This window comes from Geotrypetes seraphini, chromosome 1 (assembly GCF_902459505.1).
Source record: "Geotrypetes seraphini chromosome 1, aGeoSer1.1, whole genome shotgun sequence".
NCBI classification, from domain to species: domain Eukaryota; kingdom Metazoa; phylum Chordata; class Amphibia; order Gymnophiona; family Dermophiidae; genus Geotrypetes; species Geotrypetes seraphini.
Window position 1 is genome coordinate 519,774,207 of NC_047084.1, and position 20,577 is coordinate 519,794,783.

Consider the following 20,577-nt stretch of genomic DNA (forward strand, 5'->3'; position numbering starts at 1 on the left):
TTCCCAATGAATATGCATTGAAAGCAGTGCATGCACATAGATCTCATGCATATTCATTGGGGAAATCCGGAAAACCCGACTGGAATACGGCTCTCGAGGACCGGAGTTCCCTACCCCTGGCCTAGTGTATCGCAAACTGTGTGCCGCGGTACATCAGTGTGCCTCCTGAGATTTCAGGTGTGCCGCGGTACACTGGGGAAGAGGAGAGATGCCGGCGCCAGCTGTCTATAGGACATGCCTCTCGCGAAGAGAGGCACGTTCTGTAAACAATCTCCTAACGCCGGCTCTTCTTCTCTCCAGCTGTTCTCTCTTCTTTCCGGCTCTTCTCTCCTTTTCTCTGCCGGCCCTTCTCTATTCTCAGCTCAAGGCCCGTTTGAAGGGCCTTTGCGCATGCGCCGACGTCAGTGCGCGTGTGTGATGTCATCACACCGATGCCAACGCACTTCCGGGTGTCTCGAGCCGGGGACAATAAGTTTAGTGTGTCCTGGCTCGAAAAAGTTTGAGACACTGCTATAGCCAGTTAGTGCAGTATAACACACTAGCTGGCTGTGTCTACACTCATTGTGTGCCTATGCCACACCCACTAAGAGAATTATTGAAAAATTTAGCAGTGCTTGGTTTAATGCACAGAAACAGGAAGCCACCACATAACTCTTTAATGCGCAATTAACCCCTTGTGTTAAACTGCCTATTAAAGGCTTAACACTGTACTTTTGTAATATGTTAACAATTATACTTGTGTACTGAGAACATTTCAAACACAAGTCATACCAATATCTTCCTGTGTAACTTTTCTATAGGCTGCAGCAAAAAAAAATCTGTTCTTATAAACTGTTCTTTTGTAAACTTTCTGTACACTATCAGCAGGATATTGTTTATTCAAAATTTCTTTGGGTGTTGAGCCCAAATAAGAGCTTTCACTCTAACAAAATATTATCCCATCCGAGGTTAAGTTGACCTGCAGCAGTTTTACATCACATATCCAGTCTTGTTTCTAATAAGAAAAAAACCAAAACAAAAAACAAGCAGCTGGTCCACTAGATTCAACATTGAAAAATACAAAAAAAGCTGAACTTATGAAGAAAAGCAGTCTTTGATGATACATAGAAGCTCCCAGGATTCAAAAGCAGTTGCCCGACATGGCCATGCTTTGCCAAAATCTGCCTGCGTCAGAGGCAAGAACACTACAACTCAAACATAAAAACAAACATTCAGGTATGTGGTCATGTCAGACAACTGTCTTTGAATCCTGGGAGCTTCTTTTTATCAATAAAGGCTGCTTTTCTTCACAAAGTCTGCTTTTTGCATTTTAGCAGCCTTGTTCCTAGACTGCTTGATAGTGATTTACCGATTATTCAACAATTAACTGTAAAACCAAGGCAAATTTCAATTGCATGCATAAAATAGGATGTCTGACAATTATCCTCCCTCAATGAGCAAAAAGAATGTTCTTTGTTCCACCATGTATGTCTAGAAGGGTGGTCCAAAAACATTAATTAACACATTTTATTTGTCCATAAGGCTAATTTTATTCCTTTATGTTAAAATGAAAAAAACACACAAAATTTTACTTAAACAAAAGTTTAGGGGTCGTCCCACTTCACTGTGGGCTCCTTTTACAAAGGTGCTTTAGGGCCTTAATCGGTGAGCTGATTTAAAAAAACAAACAAAACGAATCGATTCGAATTGGAAATCGGGCAGCACTATTCAGAGCTGACATTCAAAGTGTGGGGACTAGAGAATTAAGGGCTAGATTCACTAAAGATAGCGAGTCAGTCGCTGTTGGCCGATTCTCTGGCAGATTCTCCAACAGCGATTGATTCACTGTCAAGTTTGCATGCAAATGATTTGCACAGAGGTGCAAATCATTTGCATACAAACACAACCGATTCAATCATTCAGTGAGCAATTGAAACATGCATACAGCCTTAACAGCAGTGACAGGGAAAGCAGATAAAGGTAGAACAAAAATTTTCTATTTATTTGTTGCTTTAGGAGACATGTGTCACTGTTTCAGTGGTGTTGCATTGTATGCAGAGTCCAGCTTCTTGCTGGTTCAATTTAACCTTTGTCTATGTATTTCTATTTTATCCCCCCTTTTACAAAACTGTGGAGCGTTTTTTAGCGCCAGCCGTGGTGGTAGCAGCTCTGATGCTCAGAATTCTATGAGTGTCAGAGCTGTTACCACCGTGGCTAAAATCCACACAGTTTTGTAAAAGAGGGAGGGGTTAGTTTGTGATGACATTCCACACTAGGCGAAGGTGTTTTCTGTGTGTTCAAAAGACATGGTTTTCTGTTAGGATTGACGGTGTAGGATTGATCTGTACTAGTCTGGCTTGTTTAGTTTTACAATGGGTGTATTGATGTTGTACTGCTCACTGCATATATAAGATGCTGCCTTTTTCTAGGTACTCATGTGTGATGTGTGACTTGTTACTAAAAATCATGTTTTTCCTACAGATGGGGGGTGCCAAAAAATGATGGGCCCCGGGTGTCACATATGCTAGGTACGCCACTGACAGGGATCTCTGGATCTGTGACCTCTTGTCCAGCTTCCTCCAGCTCCATAGCTATCGGCTGCTCAATGCCAGTTTAGACCCTCAGCTCTGAGAGCTCCCTGCACTGCTGCTGTCATGCATGCCTCCCCCCTAACAGCTCTGCCTTAGAGTTTAAAAAGTTACTACCATGTCCCAAACCTTCAGGTGTAGGTACTACTCTGGGTGCTCTGCAACTCCCTCTCTGGTGACTTCCATATCCTGCTGCTCCTGGGTCAACAAGCTCTACTTCCATGGACTAGTTTACCGGGATCTGTGACCTCTTGTCCAGCTTCCTCCAGCTCCATAGCTATCAGCTGCTCAATGCCAGTTTAGACCCTCAGCTCTGAGAGCTCCCTGCACTGCTGCTGTCATGCATGCCTCCCCCTAACAGCTCTGCCTTAGAGTTTAAAAATTACTACCATGTCCCAAACCTTCAGGTGCAGGTACTACTCTGGGTGTTCTGCAACTCCCTCCCTCTGGTGACTGAAGGAATAGCTTCTAGTGTGACGTGTATTCTGTGCTAAAGGCAAGCCTTCACTCTTACTCCCTCTAGAGGTTCTGGAAGGAACAACCTCAGATCTTGAAATGCGTGTTTTTAACTGAGGTGCATAGTTTATGTTACTGCGACACTACTAGCAGGCATAGACAGCATACCACAGCAATCACCTACATCAGAGGTGTTCAACACGCAGTATGCTTACCCTTAGGGGTAAGTGAGTCTCTTGTTGGGGGTACACACTGCATGGGTCTCCCGCCACCCTTCCTGTTTAATGGCAGCCAGGTATCCCATGCCCTCTTTCCTGCCTGCCAGCCTCTGCTGAAGCCGCCACCGCCGCTGGGGATCCCATGCCCTCCTTCCTGCCTGCTCTCCTCTGCCGAAGCTGATCCAGAAGACTTCCCTACAGTGTCAGAGCTGTTGTCAGAGGGAAGCCTTCCTGGTCAGCGGGGGATCCCAGTTACCTCCTTTCAGGTGGGCTGCTGCTCCTTCCTGCCTTCAGCGGCACTTATTGCAGGGACGTGGGCAGCTGCTGCACATGGCTGACTCATAAGCCTTCTCTCCGACAAGGTTGAATTTTTTGCATACTACCATGGACCACCCTAATGTCTAGGTTGCAAAATGAAAATGACATTTTTAACTCTACTTGATTTTCATGCAAATTAACTACCCATAGAAAAAGCAGGTGCAAATATCCATGCACAGCGAATTTCAAAGGAGTAGATATTCCAAAGGATTTAACTGGGTGGGAAAGCTTAACTCCAGAGCACTAATTCAGTGGCTCTTAACCAACTTGTTCCAAAGAATATGTGCTTTGTCTGCTGTGGCACTATTCAGTTAGCACAGATAAAAAAAAAAAAAAAAGCAGTGGGGCAGCTTAAAAAGGCTCAAATGGTATTTTATTTAAATGTGAAGCTATCCAGAGGAAGGTGACTAAAATGATAGCTGGATTGTGCCAAGAGACATGAGAAGAGGCTTGAATACCTGAATATGTATACCCTAGAGCAGTGTTTCTCATCACGGGGTAAACATATCCTTAGGGGTATTCGAGCCACTTGTGGGAGGTATGAGGCACTGCGCGGGTCTCCCACCCCCTTCTCCTCAATCACTGCTGCCGCCGGGGATCCCATGGATCCTTCCTGCCCTCCAGCTGCATTGCAGAAGCTGACCTGGAAGGCTTCCTTCTGACGTCAGAGCTGATGGAGCAAAGCCTTCCAGGTCAGCTGGGGATCCCAGTTACCTCAAGAGCTGACGTCAGAGGGAAGGCTTGCAGGTCAGCCATGTGCAGCGTGCAAGAGACATTGCTTGCGTCCCTGCAAACAAGTGTGACTGAAGGCAGAAAGGAGCAGCCCAGCTAGACGGCCCTGAGGGAAGTAAGCATATAATGGAGAGAGGGGATATCAAAGTGGGATAAAGGGAGAATGGGGGGGAGGGGTAGAGTATGTTTGGACATGGGAGGGGCACAAATTTGGTACAAAGGTTGGAAGGCAAGGAGGGGGTCATGAACTCGGGACACAGAAGGAAGGGAGGGGGCATGAACTCGGGACACAAGGGAGTAGGGCATTAACTTCGAACATGGGAGGGAGGGAGGGAATAGAAAGGGAGAATTATTGGTCATGGGTGTGTGAGTGAGAGGGAAAGAAATGGTGCACATGGGGAAAGGGAGAAAGAGGAAAATTGGTCACAGAGAGAGAGAGAGAGAGAGAAAGAGGAATGAAGTAGAGATAGAAATATAGAAACATGATGGTAGATAAAGGCCAAATGGCCCATCTAGTCTGCCCAGCCACAGTAACCATTATCTCTTTCTCTCTCTAAGAGATCCCACGTGCCTATCCCATGTCTTCTTGAATTCAGACACAGTCTCTGTCACCACCACCTCTTCCAGGAGACTATTCCATGCATCTACCACCCTTTCTGTAAAAAAAATATTTCCTTAGATTACTCTGGAGTCTATCAATCTCTTAACTTCATCCTATGCGCTCTCATTCCAGAGCTTTCTTTCAAATGAAAGAGCCTCGACTCATGCTCATTTATGCCACGTAGGTATTTAAATGTCTTTATCATATCTCCCCTCTCCCACCTTTCCTCTAAAGCACACATGTCGAATTCAAGGCCCGCAGGCTGAATCTGGCCTTCCTGGCTGTTTTATGTGGCCCACGGTGACTGTGCCACATCCAAGCACCTGACTGTGCAGCCCCACTCCCAATGGTGCTCCAAGCACCTCACTGTACTGTCTCAGTACCCATTTGCAGGCAGAAGGATCCAGTCCCAGTATAAAAATAGGGTGCTCCATACAAGTGCCTGACTGTGCTTGTTGTTATTGTCAGAACATGATTAATGCACGAGGATGGCGTGTGATACGGTATCACAGGTTTAGGAAGGACCAAGATTGGCCACCGTGAGAACTGGACTTGATAGACTATTGGCTTGACCCTGTAAGGCTAGTCTTATAGTCTTATGTACTAAGACTAAGTGTCTTAATAAAAAATTTGACCCATGACTTAGCCTGTGTTTTAGATTTTGGCTCCTTATGTGATTGAGTTTGACTCCCCTGCTCTAAAGTATACATTTTGAGATCTTTAAGTCTGTCCCAGTATGCCTACTGATTGAGCTCCCAAAGGTGTTCTTTCGTACCCTGATTTGCAAAGTTTTCACTTATATTTGGCGTCATAAGCCTCCGCAGGGTACATAGAGTACTCCTATACCAATCTAAATTGAGTGGAAGCATGAGGTTCTCTTATTCCTTCCTGTATTATCAAGCTGATTTATTACAAAAAATAGCAGCTTGGACTACATATGCGGACCGGCCCTGGATGCATCTAGAACATGTTTTTATCCTGGATATTTGTTTATGGAGACTTCCTTGGGCAATAGTTTCAGAACTTTGGGTGTGATTGTCGGTAGGTAACCCCATTCTAAAAGTGATTCTTCTGACTTGGTATAAATTGTGTGGACAAATGTTCCTGGAGCATATTTATTTTGCTGAAACACCTCTAAGCTGATGCCTGGCTTTGGCCCTGGGGAAGAAGAGCCTATTCGCTTTGGCTGGATTCATGTAGGGTTGCACACCTTGGGTCAGGTTTGGAGGGACCGGGGTATTCTTCTCTTTGAACAATTACAGGACACCTATGGTTTGTTAGACAGAGAGGCCTTTACATACACTCATTTGTGATTGTTTTTACAAAAATATGCATTTTGGGACCTTGTCTTAGGGGAATCTGGACTGGAGAAAGCTTTAGGAAAGGGGATAGGTCAGGGTGGGGGGTCCCATTTATACTGAGCTTTATTACTTTGCGAAGCTCCTTCTGATCCCTATAAGATACAGTGGACCTGGTTGGGTTTAGACTCCAACTGAGCCTGAGGAATTTGTTTACTTTACCATTGTCCTCATCTCTTAGTGAAAATGGATATAAGATGTACTATCACTGGTATATGACTCCCCAGCGTTTGGCTCAGATTTACGGTGGTCCTAGGGGATTTAGCTGGAGGAGTTGTGATGAACAGGGGAATTTTTGACATATCTGATGGTATTGTCTACTTATAAAGGGTTATTGGAATATGGTGGGCCAATTATTAGTTAGTATAACTCGCAAGCACTGTCCTACTGTATGTTGATAGATTGTTGTCTTCTTCTCAATATTGCTATTCCATGTTACTTTGTTCAGGAACTCCATTTAGCTGTTTTTGTGTTTACCATTGCTTGATTGGCACTTGCAAGGAACTGGTGCTCCTCTCGGATACTTGATAGACAAAGCCTTCTGTGCAAGTTGGACTATGCACAATTGATGTGTAAATTGAGAGCTTTATGTCATCGGGCTTGCTCCCTTACCATTAAGTCTAAGACATTTTTGAGGCTTGGAGATTTAGTCATAGATCTTAATTCCTACCACCTCACTTGCTGCTCCTACTTATGGTTTGTTTGTTTTTTTTTTTTGTGGGGAGGGGGTTACTCTACATTGCTGTTCTGTTTTGAGGGAGAGGGGAGGTGGGGAACTTGGGGCTGGGATGTTTCTATTTTGTAATGCTGTTTGGAATTATTTTGTCTGAGCATCTGGCTTTGTTATTGAAAATTCTAATAAAAGCAATTTTGAAAAAATAAAAAAACACCTCTGGAATTTGTCCCAGTGGGAAGAGTTCGAAACATCATCCCACAGGTCAATCAGTTTCACTCTTATAGTTCCAACAGAGTTGGCAGCTGTGTTGTTTTAAGTTTTGTTCTCTTAACACTAGAATTTGTGTGCCTGTCTTTATTTTAACTTTTTTGCTAATGTGCCCTTTTTATAGATATTGACGAATGCCAAGCAATCCCAGGGCTGTGCCAAGGAGGAAATTGCATTAACACTGATGGGTCTTACGAGTGCAAATGTCCTGCTGGTCATAAGCAAAATGAGGCAACCCAAAAATGTGAAGGTAAGCATATAAAATATCAGGGAAATACCAGCCTAACCGCTGCTTTTCAATCCAAATAAAACATGACCTCATGACTTTCAGGCAGAGAGGATTATAATTATAGCCTTTTTTTTTTGCTATATGAAAGCCAGTGTTGCAATTGTGTTTCAACAGAACATGATCTTTTTGAAACCCAATGGCTTTTGGGTGTACAGAGATAAAGCTTATTGGTACCTCATTGCATTACCATAATTATGTTGTTTTGGATGATATTCCAGCCATGTCTTCCAAAAAGCAAACATTTATGGTAGAGCACTTCTGTGGAGAACGGCCTGATTTTTTTTTTTCAATGATTTACCAGCCCATGCATATCATAATGCTAAATAAATGATCAGAAATATAGAGCTGGAAATTATTAGTAGTAGGATATCAAATTGCTTCTCTGACAAAGGCCCAGAAAAAAGGAGAAGAAAATACTCTGCACCAAATATCGATAAGTGCATAAAGAACAGTCCAAAATGATCTATAAAAATTACATAGAAACATACTGTATGTTCATTTATAATTGTGGTTTTACTCATATATTTTTATAGATCATTTTGGGCCCCTGATGCAGGCAAATTTGCCAAAACAGGGCCTTTGTTGAGTCTTTGTTCCAATTTGATGTACTCATATGCTAGACTTTGATTAAAGCCTTGTTGCAAGCATGAAATTTAAGGGTTTTACTCCAATCTTGTGCATATGTTGGTTTTTGATTAAGAACATAAGCATTGCCTCTGTTGGGTCAGACCAGGGGTCCATCGTGCCCGGCAGTCCGCTCCCGCGGCGGCCCTCCAGGTCCATGACCTGAAAGTTTTCCCTACCTAACCTAAAATGTCCATACCCTATTCACTCAATGTCCTGTAAGGTAAACCTCTATCTGTACCCTGTTATCCCCTTCGCTTCCAGGAAGTCATCCAGTCCCTTTTTGAACCCCAGAATTGTACTCTGTCTTATCACCTCTCCGGGAAGCGCATTCCAGGAGTCTACCACCCGTTGAGTGAAGAAGAACTTCCTTGCATTCGTTATGAATCTGTCTCCTCTCAGTTTTTCTGAATGATCTCTTGTTTTAGTTGTCCCTGCTAGTCTAAAGAATCTGTCCCTCTCCACCTTCTCTATGCCTTTCATGATTTTATAAGTCTCTATCATGTCCCCTCTCAGTCTCCGCTTCTCCAGGGTAAAGAGCCCCAGCCTGTCTAACCGTTCGGCATATGAAAGGTTCTCCATACCCTTTATCATCCTCATTGCCCTCCTCTGGACCCTCTCGAGTATTGCCATGTCCTTCTTGAGGTATGGCGACCAGTATTGGACGCAGTATTCCAGATGTGGGCGCACCATCGCTCGATACAGTGGCAGGATAACTTCCTTCGTTCTGGTAGTGATACCTTTTTTGATAATGGCCAACATTCTGCTCGCTTTTTTTGAGGCCGCTGCACATTGCGCTGCCGGCTTCATTGTGTTATCCACCAATACCCCCAGATCTTTTTCTTGGCTGCCTTCCCCGAGTACCCTCCCTCCCATCGTATAGCTGTACATGGAGTTCCCCTTCCCTATATGCAAGACCTTACATTTCTCCACATTGAAGCTCATCTGCCATTTTTTTGCCCACTCACTCAGTTTGTTCAGGTCGCTCTGCAGTTCTATGCATTCCTCAACAGTTCTGACCCTGCTGGAGAGTTTTGTGTCATCCGCGAATTTGATAACTTCGCACTTCGTCCCCGTTTCTAGATCATTAATAAATATATTGAACAGCAGTGGTCCCAGCACTAACCCTTGCGGAACACCACTTGTAACCCCTATCCAGTCAGAGTAGTGCCCCTTTACTCCTACCCTCTGCTTCCTGCCTGCCAGCCAATTTTTGATCCAGGAGAAAACTCCACAATCCAAGCAAAAGCAAACAAACCACAGTGGAGAAGTTCTATAATGTTGGTGTGCAACTTTATTCTTCAATCATGTAAATCTCTGCGATAGCTTGACACACACGTTTCGGCCAATATGACCTGGCTCAGGAGCCTTATTACTAATATATCTTTTGTGTGGTGTATCCAAAAGCAAATGGAAAGCCACATCAAAATTTAAAAGGTGCTTGTGAAGATTCACTCTGCACACACGTTGACAACCATTGTGTCGAGCTATCGCACAGATTTACATGATTGAAGAATAAAGTTGCACACCAACATTATAGAATTTCTCAACTGTGGTTTGTTTGCTTGGACTTTGATTAAAGCCTTGTTCCCAGCTTGACATCTTTGATCATCTTTGTTCTTTTTGCACTTCTTTGACAAAGACCTCATTAAAATCACCTACTCTGGTTGGATTACTTCTTTTTCTGCTTTCACATACTGTAGCATCCTTTATTTCAACTAGAGAATGACACGGTGGCTGAAACCGTGGGAGAACAAAAGTGGTCGCTGCAGGTACGGGGACAAGATCATTCACTGCCCCGTGAAGCAGTGAATGGCTTTGTCTCCACAATTAAGGGAGGGAACGTGGGCGGTCATCGATTGCGCATTCCAGCAGCCCCCTCTCTCTTTAACGATTGCCGCCGTCTGGGCATCTCCTTCCTTCCCTTGCCCTCACCTTTGTGGCAATTTTTAATTTTCTCTCAATAAGCAGACGGAGCCTTGAAGTTGTGTGCGGCTGCCAGAAAGTTCTCCTCTGACGCAACCGGAAACGGGAAGTTGTGTTGAAGGAGAAGTTTCTGGCAGTCGCACGCGACTTCAAGGCTCTGACTGCTTGTTGAGAGAAAAATAAAAATCGCCAGAGAAGGTTAAGGGGAAAGGAGGGAGATGCTCGGATCATGGTGAGTGGGAAGGAAGGGGCTGCTAGACTGTGCGAAGGGTGCTGAAGGAAAGTGGAGAGAGGAAGTGGAGTGTGTGTGTGTGTGAGAGGAACAGACGTTGAAGAGAAATGGGGAAGAGAGAGTGGGGAGAAGACGCTGAAGGGAAATGGGGAAGAGAGAGGGGAGAAGACGCTGAAAGAAAGTGGATAGGAGAGAGTGGAACAGACACTGAAGGGAACTGGATGGAAGGAGGGGATAAAGAAAAAAAAAAGGCACATTCTGGATTGGGGAGACAGATCTGAGGAAAGGAAAGGAGGAGAGAGATGTTAAAAACCACCTGGGGGAGGGAAGGAAAGATGGAAGAAAAGAAGACAGAGATGAAAGACTATGGGGGCATTGGAGGGAAGAAGATGGGTGCCAGACCAATGGAGGGTAGTGGTGAAGGGAGAGATGGAAGGGGGAGGTATAGTAACAGAGCATATGGAAGAGGCAGAGAGAAGGCAGACAGTGGATGGAAGGAATTGAATGAGGAGAAGATGAGCAGCTGCCTCAGCACCCTGAGGATTTGGGATCCAATCCCAATGCTTCTTCTTGTAACCCCGGACAAGTCACTTAATCCTCCATTGCCCTGGGTACAAAATAAGCACCTGTATATATGTAAACTGCTTTGAATGTCTAACCACAAAAAGGCAGCATACCATTCCCATTCTCCTTAACTAATAACTGGCTTAACAGTGATTTAACAAATTTTAACAGTAGCCCACCTTCATAACATCCCCCTTAATTTGCTTCAGTTACAACAATTCCGTCCTTTGCATGACTGAGCAGTCAATTGGGGCTCTAGTCTCCCAAAATCTCTTTGACCTCTGCATGGCACATAGGACTACATTTACTAAAGTAAGGTTTTATTCATAATGACTGGGGTTGCCATTCAACAAATTACTTATAACTGGAAGAACTGGAGTAGACTAAATTATAATTTTTGGTGGAATTCATTATGTCATATGTATAAAATGGAAAGAGTAATAGCAACACAGCGAGGATATATTAGGAAATTTCAAGATGTGTGGGAGCCATTAACAAAATTTTGTAATGATTAGTTGTTACTTTTCCCTTAATTCTTAAAGTTCATTTTTCAGGGAAGGTGGGAAATTTTAAGTATAACATCTTATATAAAGTAATATAATTACTTATTATGAAGGAGTGGGAAGGGAGGGAGATAAGATTTTATGAATGGTATTATTGCTGAATATTAAGTGATATTCTCAATGTGCAAATGTGTTTATGTATTATCACACTTATTGTATGTATAAAAATGAATAAAGATTTACAAAAAAAAGTAAGGTACCATATTAGTTTCTGCGAACCTGCATTAATATACATTTTGTGAGTCCCACCCACCTAGCATGTGTGACACCCGGGGCCCATCATTTTTTGGCACCCCTCATCTGTACGAAAAACATGATTTTTAGTAACAAGCCACACATCACACATGAGAACCTAGGAAAAGACAGCATCTTACATACTGCAGTGAGAAGTACAGCAGCAATACACCCATTTTAAAACTAAACAAGCCAGACTAGTATGGATCAATCCTACACCGTCAATCCTAACAGAAAACCATGTCTTTCGAACACACAGAACACAGAAAACACCTTCGCCTAGTATGGAATGTCATCACAAACTAACCCCTCCCCCTTTTATAAAACTGTAGTGTGGATTTTAGCCACGGTGGTAACAGCTCTGACGCTAGTAACATAGTAACATAGTAGATGACAGCAGATAAAGACCCGAATGGTCCATCCAGTCTGCCCAACCTGATTCAATTTAAATTTTTTTTTTTTTCTTCTTAGCTATTTCTGGGCGAGAATCCAAAGCTTTTCCCGGTACTGTGCTTGGGTTCCAACTGCCGAAATCTCTGTTAAGACTTACTCCAGCCCATCTACACCCTCCCAGCCATTGAAGCCCTCCCCTGCCCATCCTCCTCCAAACGGCCATGCACAGACACAGACCGTACAAGTCTGCCCAGTAACTGGCCTAGTTCAATCTTTAATATTATTTTCTGATTCTAAATCTTCTGTGTTCATCCCACGCTTCTTTGAACTAAGTCACAGTTTTACTCTCCACCACCTCTCTCGGGAGCGCATTCCAGGCATCCACCACCCTCTCCGTAAAGTAGAATTTCCTAACATTGCCCCTGAATCTACCACCCCTCAACCTCAAATTATGTCCTCTGGTTTTACCATTTTCCTTTCTCTGGAAAAGATTTTGTTCTACGTTAATACCCTTTAAGTATTTGAACGTCTGAATCATATCTCCCCTGTCTCTCCTTTCCTCTAGGGTATACATATTCAGGGCTTCCAGTCTCTCCTCATACGTCTTCTGGCGCAAGCCTCCTATCATTTTCGTCGCCCTCCTCTGGACCGCCTCAAGTCTTCTTACGTCTTTCGCCAGATACGGTCTCCAAAACTGAACACAATACTCCAAGTGGGGCCTCACCAATGACCTGTACAGGGGCATCAACACCTTCTTCCTTCTACTGACTACGCCTCTCTTTATACAGCCCAGAATCCTTCTGGCAGCAGCCACTGCCTTGTCACACTGTTTTTTCGCCTTTAGATCTTCGGACACTATCACCCCAAGGTCCCTCTCCCCGTCCGTGCATATCAGCTTCTCTCCTCCCAGCATATATGGTTCCTTCCTATTATTAATCCCCAAATGCATTACTCTGCATTTCTTTGCATTGAATTTTAGTTGCCAGGCATTAGACCATTCCTCTAACTTTTGCAGATCCTTTTTCATATTTTCCACTCCCTCTACGGTGTCTACTCTGTTACAAATCTTGGTATCATCTGCAAAAAGGCACACTTTTCCTTCTAACCCTTCAGCAATGTCACTTACATACATATTGAACAGGATTGGCCCCAGCCCCGAACCCTGAGGGACTCCACTAGTCACCTTTCCTTCCTTCGAGCGACTTCCATTAACCACCACCCTCTGGCGTCTGTCCGACAGCCAGTTTCTGACCCAGTTCACCACTTTGGGTCCTAACTTCAGCCCTTCAAGTTTGTTCAACAGCCTCCTATGAGGAACTGTATCAAAGGCTTTGCTGAAATCCAAGTAAATTACATCTAGCATATGTCCTCGATCCAGCTCTCTGGTCACCCAATCAAAAAATTCAATCAGGTTCGTTTGGCACGATTTACCTTTTGTAAAGCCATGTTGCCTCGGATCCTGTAACCCATTAGATTCAAGAAAATATACTATCCTTTCTTTCAGCAACACTTCCATTATTTTTCCAACAACTGAAGTGAGGCTCACCGGCCTGTAGTTTCCTGCTTCATCCTTGTGACCACTTTTATGAATAGGGACCACATCCGCTCTCCTCCAATCCCCAGGAATCACTCCCGTCTCCAGAGATTTGTTGAACAAGTCTTTAATAGGACTCGCCAGAACCTCTCTGAGTTCCCTTAGTATCCTGGGATGGATCCCGTCTGGTCCCATCGCTTTGTCCACCTTCAGTTTTTCAAGTTGCTCATAAACACCCTCCTCCGTGAACGGCGCAGAATCTACTCCATTTTCTCGTGTAACTTTGCCGGACAATCTCGGTCCTTCTACAGGATTTTCTTCTGTGAACACAGAACAGAAGTATTTGTTTAGCACATTTGCTTTCTCCTCATCACTCTCCACATATTTGTTCCCAGCATCTTTTAGCCTAGCAATTCCATTTTTTATCTTCCTCCTTTCACTAATATATCTGAAAAAATTTTTATCTCCCTTTTTTACATTTTTAGCCATTTGTTCTTCCGCCTGTGCCTTCGCCAAACGTATTTCTCTCTTGGCTTCTTTCAATTTCACCCTGTAGTCCTTTCTGCTCTCCTCTTCTTGGGTTTTTTTTATATTTCATGAACGCCAACTCTTTCGCCTTTATTTTCTCAGCCACTAGGTTGGAGAACCATATCGGCTTCCTTTTTCTCTTGTTTTTATTGATTTTCTTCACATAAAGGTCCGTAGCCATTTTTATCGCTCCTTTCAGCTTAGACCACTGTCTTTCCACTTCTCTTATGTCCTCCCATCCTAACAGCTCTTTCTTCAGGTACTTTCCCATTGCATTAAAGTCCGTACGTTTGAAATCTAGGACTTTAAGTATCGTGCGGCCGCTCTCCACTTTAGCCGTTATATCAAACCAAACCGTTTGATGATCGCTACTACCCAGGTGAGCACCCACTCGAACATTAGAGATACTCTCTCCATTTGTGAGGACCAGATCCAATATCGCTTTTTCCCTTGTGGGTTCCGTCACCATTTGTCTGAGCAGAGCCTCTTGAAAGGCATCCACAATCTCCCTACTTCTTTCCGATTCCGCAGACGGAACATTCCAGTCCGCATCCGGCAGGTTGAAATCTCCCAACAGCAGAACCTCCTCTTTCCTTCCAAACTTTTGGATATCCACAATCAGATCCTTATCAATTTGCTGCGATTGAGTCGGAGGTCTGTAGACTACACCCACGTAGATAGAAGTTCCATCTTCTCTTTTCAGAGCAATCCATATCGCTTCTTCCTCTCCCCAGGTCCCTTGCATTTCGGTCGCTTGGATATTGATCTTTACATAGAGAGCTACTCCTCCACCTTTATGACCATCTCTGTCCTTCCTAAAAAGATTATATCCCGGTATGTTTGCATCCCATCCATGTGATTCACTGAACCATGTCTCTGTGATAGCAACAATATCTAGATCTGCCTCTAATATCAGGGCTTGCAGATCATGAACTTTGTTGCTTAGACTGCGAGCATTTGTGATCATCGCTTTCCAGCTATTTTTCAGCGATAATCTCCTTTTTCGTATGGATTTTTGTGTCGTTTCACTTTCCGTTGCAATACTAAGAAATGAGTTGCTGATATTGCTTATGTTGCAGCCTTTACTACTATCACATCTTTTCTTTTGCCGGGGGTGGTCTCTATAATTGTCCTTCGTACATACACCACCCCCACCTTCTAGTTTAAATGCCTAGAAAAATATTGTCTAAATTTCTCTGCAAGGTTTCTTTTTCCTGCTGTAGTAATATGTAGCCCATCAGTGCAATATAGCTTCTTGTCCTTCCATGTATTTCCCCATCCTCCTATGTACCTGAAGCCTTCTTGATGACACCAGGCTCTGAGCCATCTATTAAAGTCCTCTGTGTTTTTCATTCTTTGCTCTCCTTTTCTATATGCAGGCAATATTTCAGAAAAAGCTAAAGTCTTTACAAAAGGTTTCACGCCCTCACCAAGCTCCCGAAAAGCTTTCTGTGCTGCAAGTGTGGAGTTGTTGGCCAGGTCATTTGTTCCCAGATGGATAACAACATCAGTGTTAAAATCCTTAGTTTCTTCCTTAATTATAGTCAGTATTTGCCTGGAACTCCTGGTAGCTGAGGATCCTGGAAAACATTTCACTATTTTGGACTCCTCGCCCTGTGTTCCAAGGTTAATGCCTCTGATGATGGAATCCCCCAACAGTAATAGTTTTCTGTTTTTGGCTTTTTTATTTGTACTTAGGGTGCTCTTGTTCTCTTGAGTTTCCTTCATTGGTTCCAGTCCCACCTCCCTTCTGTTTTCCTGAGTATCGCAGTGCACTAGTGGAGCGAAGGAATTCTGTATAGGTAATATTAGTGAAGGTGGATGTTTCTGTGTTACATGTCGCAGTCTTCCTGAGCCTACTGTGACCCATTTATTCCTGGGCTGTTTTATTCTTTGAGGTAGAGGTGGTAAGTTGGTATGATTTTGTGGAGTGATGGAAGCTGCTTTAATTGTATTCAATTCCTGTTTAAGTTTGCAGAGCTCCTCCTTAATACTGGCAAGTTGAAGACAGATGGGGCAAGCCTTAAGCCTCCAAATAGTATGTCTTGGAATTAAAGCACCACAGTGATTGCATAGAATAAAGGTCATCTTGATTGGTTGTGAAGTCCTGATTATATGGGTCTCTATATATGAATAGTGGTCCCTGGGGTTGGTGGGACTATAAGTAAGACTACTAGTAAGGCAGAAATATAGGCTCTATACCACCTAAAACACAGTATTTTAAACAAAACTGCAGGAAGAGGAAATAAGATTTAACAGAGGAAAGAGAAGGATTTTTTGTGCTTTTTTATATTTTTTTTAGTAAGAAACAGGGAGGAGAAGAGAAATTAAGCAGATATAATGCTGAAAACCAGTCAAAAGAGCAGAATATGAAATGTTGAGTAACTTAGCTTTTAGAAGTTCACAGGGCAGCCTTGTTTCAGCAATGTTTCAGCTCATAGAATTCTGAGCATCAGAGCTGCTACCACCACGGCTGGCGCTAAAAAACGCTTCACAGTTTTGTAAAAGGGGAGATAAAATAGAAATACATAGACAAAGGTTAAATTGAACCAGCAAGAAGCTGGACTCTGCATACAATGCAACACCACAGAAACAGTGACACATGTCTCCTAAAGCAATAAATAAATAGAAAATTTTTGTTCTACCTTTGTCTTCTCTGGTTTCTGCTTTCCTCATCTTCTTGTTACTCTCTTCCTTCCATCCACTGTCTGCCATCTCTCTGCCCCTATATCTATGCTCCTTCTATGCCCCTTCCAGAAACTGTATGCCTCTCCCTTCCATCTCTCCTTTCACCCCCATTGGTCTGGTATCGGTCTCCTCTCCTTCCTCCCTGCTCTGGCATCTCTCTCTCTGCTCCCTTTCTCCTGTTCTTCCCTGGTCTTCATTCTCAATTTATTTTCTGCCTCTGTCTAAATTCTTTTTTACTATTCAGTCCTCAATTTCCCCCTTTCACTGTGTCTACCTATAGCTTGCCACCTCTTTCCCTCACCCCTTCCAGTAACTAACTCTATCCTCTTCCCTCAATCCTGCATGTGCCTTTTTTTCTTTCTCCTCCCCACTTCCTTCCAGCATCTGCTCCCCCTTTCCCTCACACTTCCATTCAGCAGCTGTCCCTCCTCTCCCCCACACTTCCATTCAGTGTTTGTTTCCCTCTCTGTACCCTTTCCATCTACTGTCCACCCTCTATCTTGCCCCTTCCATTCACTGCCCTCTGTGCTCTTTCCATCCAGTGTCCACCCTCTCTCTCTCTCTCTTCCATATGGCATCTTCCCTCTTTCTATGCTCCTTCCATAAACTATCTATCCCATGCCCCTTCTCTCCTTTGTACATGATTAGACTATGTCACCTCTCTGTTTTTCTCTCTCTGTCACCACCCCCTCCCCTATGCTCTGGCATCTCTCTCTTCTCCTTTCTTTCCTTCCCACCTCATGGTCTGGCATCATCCCTTCCCTGATTCCCGGCATTTCTCTCCTTTCCTTTTCTTCCATCTCTCCCTCTCCCTCCATGCTCTGACATCTCCTCCTTCCTTTTCCCTTGGTGTGGCATACCTTCCTCCTTCCCTCCATGCCCTAGCATCTCTTCTTCCCTTCAAGCCCTGGCATCTCCTTTCATTCCCTCCAGTTGGGTACAGCAACACTCTCCCCAATTCTCTCCCTCTCTGCTCCATTTCCTCCTTCTGTCACCCAAGGCCTGGTGTCCTGAACTTCATCGGGCAGCAGCAGCATTCACAATTCACTGCTGTTGCTGGCTTCAGGCCTTCCTCTCTGTCGGGTCCTTCTTCATGAAAACAGGAAGTAGGCAGGACCCGGCAGAGAGGAAGATCTGAAGCCGTCAACAGCAGCGAATTGTAAACGCTGCTGCTGCCCGAAGAAGGTAATGGCGCCAGGCCTTGGAGCACCGAGGCAGACCGCTTCTCCCCCTCCCAGCCGAACCCCCACTGACCCTCCTATCTCTCCCCCCAAGTGAACCCTTCCAACCCTCCCAGCGAGAGCAGCAAACCTCCCTCCAGTAGCGTCGGCAGCCGCAGCGCTAAACAGGCTGCTTCGCGGCTTTCTCCTGCCGGTGAAACGTCACTGTTGACATCATCAGTGACGCTTCACCGGCAGGAGAAAGCCGTGAAGCAGCCTGTTTAGGAGTGCGATAGGGACTGGGCCGGCTGCCCACCCCTTGGTACGCCACTGCCCACCCATTAATGGTGTTAGCACATTCTAATGCTAAGATGACATCATACGTTGGGGCTAATTCTATAACTCTGCCTGATAAAAGAATATTCTATAAAGGAAAATTGACACCCACTTTCTGTTACTCTATAAAATTATGGCATCACCAGCTATATTTGTATATGGCTAGGTGTGAGCACTTAAGTTAGCTATAGGGCTGGAGTGCTCACAGTTAACTGCTGGAGATACATATGTGACTTTTAATATTTTATAAGTTGCATGCATAAGTGGTAGCACAGGTGCTAGATTTATGGGTACTGTGGGTACTTAGGCACTCTAATATTGAGCAAACTTCTTTACTGCGACCAGGAAGCATTCACTTTTATTGCATTTAAAACCCCTAATTATTTTGAAAGTTCACCCCTGTGGGAGTCCCTCCCAGACTCTACCCATGTGTGTGCCTAACTGTCAAATATGCATATGGAAGATATGTATATATATTTGCAGAACAGTGCTTAGGTACATATATGTACACATATATGCTGATGTTTGAAACACATGTATGTGATTGTTTTTAAATGTTAATGATTCTTCATATAATTACTGCTTTAGAAGATTTAACCCATAGTGGGAAATATTCTGGTATGCTCAATAATAAGTTCTGCAAAAGGAAATTGCTCCTAGAAGTGTCAAAAAAGATAGATTTGTCATGGGGATGGGTGCATAAGAGGAAGAGCCTTAGATACCCCATTAAATTTATTTATAGATATACTCACAGAAGCCTGTGTAGTTTAGTTCTCAGAATTGTTTACATTAATTTATTCAGGTACCCAAGCATTTTCCCCTGGCTGTCCTGGTGGACTCATGGTTTATCTAATGTACATGGGGCAATTAGGTGACTTGCTCAGGGTAACAAGGAGCAGTGTGGGTTTGAACCTACATCCTCAGGGTGCTAAGGCTGTAGTGTTAACCACTGCACCACACTCTCCCCCCAGAAGATAGAAAGGAAGAAAAAGGACAGCATAGAAAGAAGGTAGCATATGAACATCAGAGAGGTAGTGTGGTTCAATGACCGTTCAACTGGAGTGCAGAAACTGAAATGCTAGGATGAATAAGTGGGTCTGCAAAAGAGATTGAAAACACAAGTATGAAATTATAGCACGGAGTCCTAGTGGGAGGGCATTCCAAAGAGCAGGGGCAGCACAGAAAAAGACCAAGTAATGATTTGACTCTAGACGAGAAAGGGGAAGTGGGGGGATTTGGGGATGCCTGAAAAGACTATTCTGCAATAATCCAAGCAGGAGTAAATCAAAGAATACAAGAGAGTAGCATAAGATGCGTCATCCAGAGAACTACAAAAAAAAAAGAATGAATGAGACAGAGTAAAAGGAAGATTGTACAATCCTACCCAAATACATGTGCAGCTTGATGTTTGCCTCTGGCAGCTCTTAAAAAATGCTTACTTCTACTAGAGGCAACCTTACAGCTTCTGCTTCTTATAGAGTGGAATGACTAATATAATTTAAAAAAAATGCTAAATAAGGTTACATGTACTTATTGTGTGAATTTGATGTGCTCAGACCCACAACCGCGTAAGTGATGTGAAGCATATAGTTCACCAGCATGGGTTGTCACAGGACCATCATGGCTCCATCAAGTCCCATCGCCTTATAAATAATAATAAATAATGACAGGTAAATAAATAAATGAAGGCATGAACAGCGCCAGGGGTAGGCAAGGGATAGAGACAGGGGCAGAGAGAGGAGAGGCCAGGGGGCCCAGTTTATTGTGTGCCTAGGGCCCAGTGCAAGCAAACAGATCTCATGCATATTCATTGGGGGAATCCTGAAAACCCAACTGGATTCTGGCTCTCGAGGACCGGAGTTGCCCACCCCTGGGTTAGAACAACTGTTCTCAAGTGACTGTGCTTGCTTACAGCTTGAATATTGCAGTTTATAGGGCTTGTAAAAAATAAATAAATAAAAAAATACTATACTATCATTGAGTCTTAAAAAACCAAAATTAAATTAAAACCAAATAGCAAAGGCAAAATGGCATACAAAAGCCACAAATGATAGTGTAAAGCCTCCTGTTCAATTTTGACCTAACATGAAGCCAGTCTTTCTATGAATTCTGTCAGCCATACATGTCCCCAGCGCACAGCCAAGCAGCCAAACACAATATCAGTGCTTAGAAGCAAATGCTGGCTGCTGACATCTGATTAGAAACTTCAAGTTATGGATTACAGTACACCTTCCAGAAACACCAAGCCAGCTTGTACACCTTTCAGTTAGCCCTCCAAGTTAAAGCTTGTGAATTCTGCCAGTCTAAGGGTTC

The 20,577-nt window shown here is 43.7% G+C and overlaps 1 protein-coding gene across 3 annotated transcripts in view; it reads left to right on the forward strand.

The window, feature by feature from the left end:
* Positions 1–20,577, forward strand: part of FBN2 (fibrillin 2) — a 617,508-nt gene that overhangs the window by 181,059 nt on the left and 415,872 nt on the right. For all 3 annotated transcript variants that reach the window (XR_004537713.1, XM_033928968.1, XM_033928969.1), the window contains exon 7: positions 7,318–7,443. Coding sequence is in view for 2 of the 3 variants with exons in the window: in XM_033928968.1 (XP_033784859.1) it covers positions 7,318–7,443 (126 nt within the window). In the remaining variant the exon portion in view is untranslated. The remainder of the gene's footprint in view (positions 1–7,317; positions 7,444–20,577) is intronic.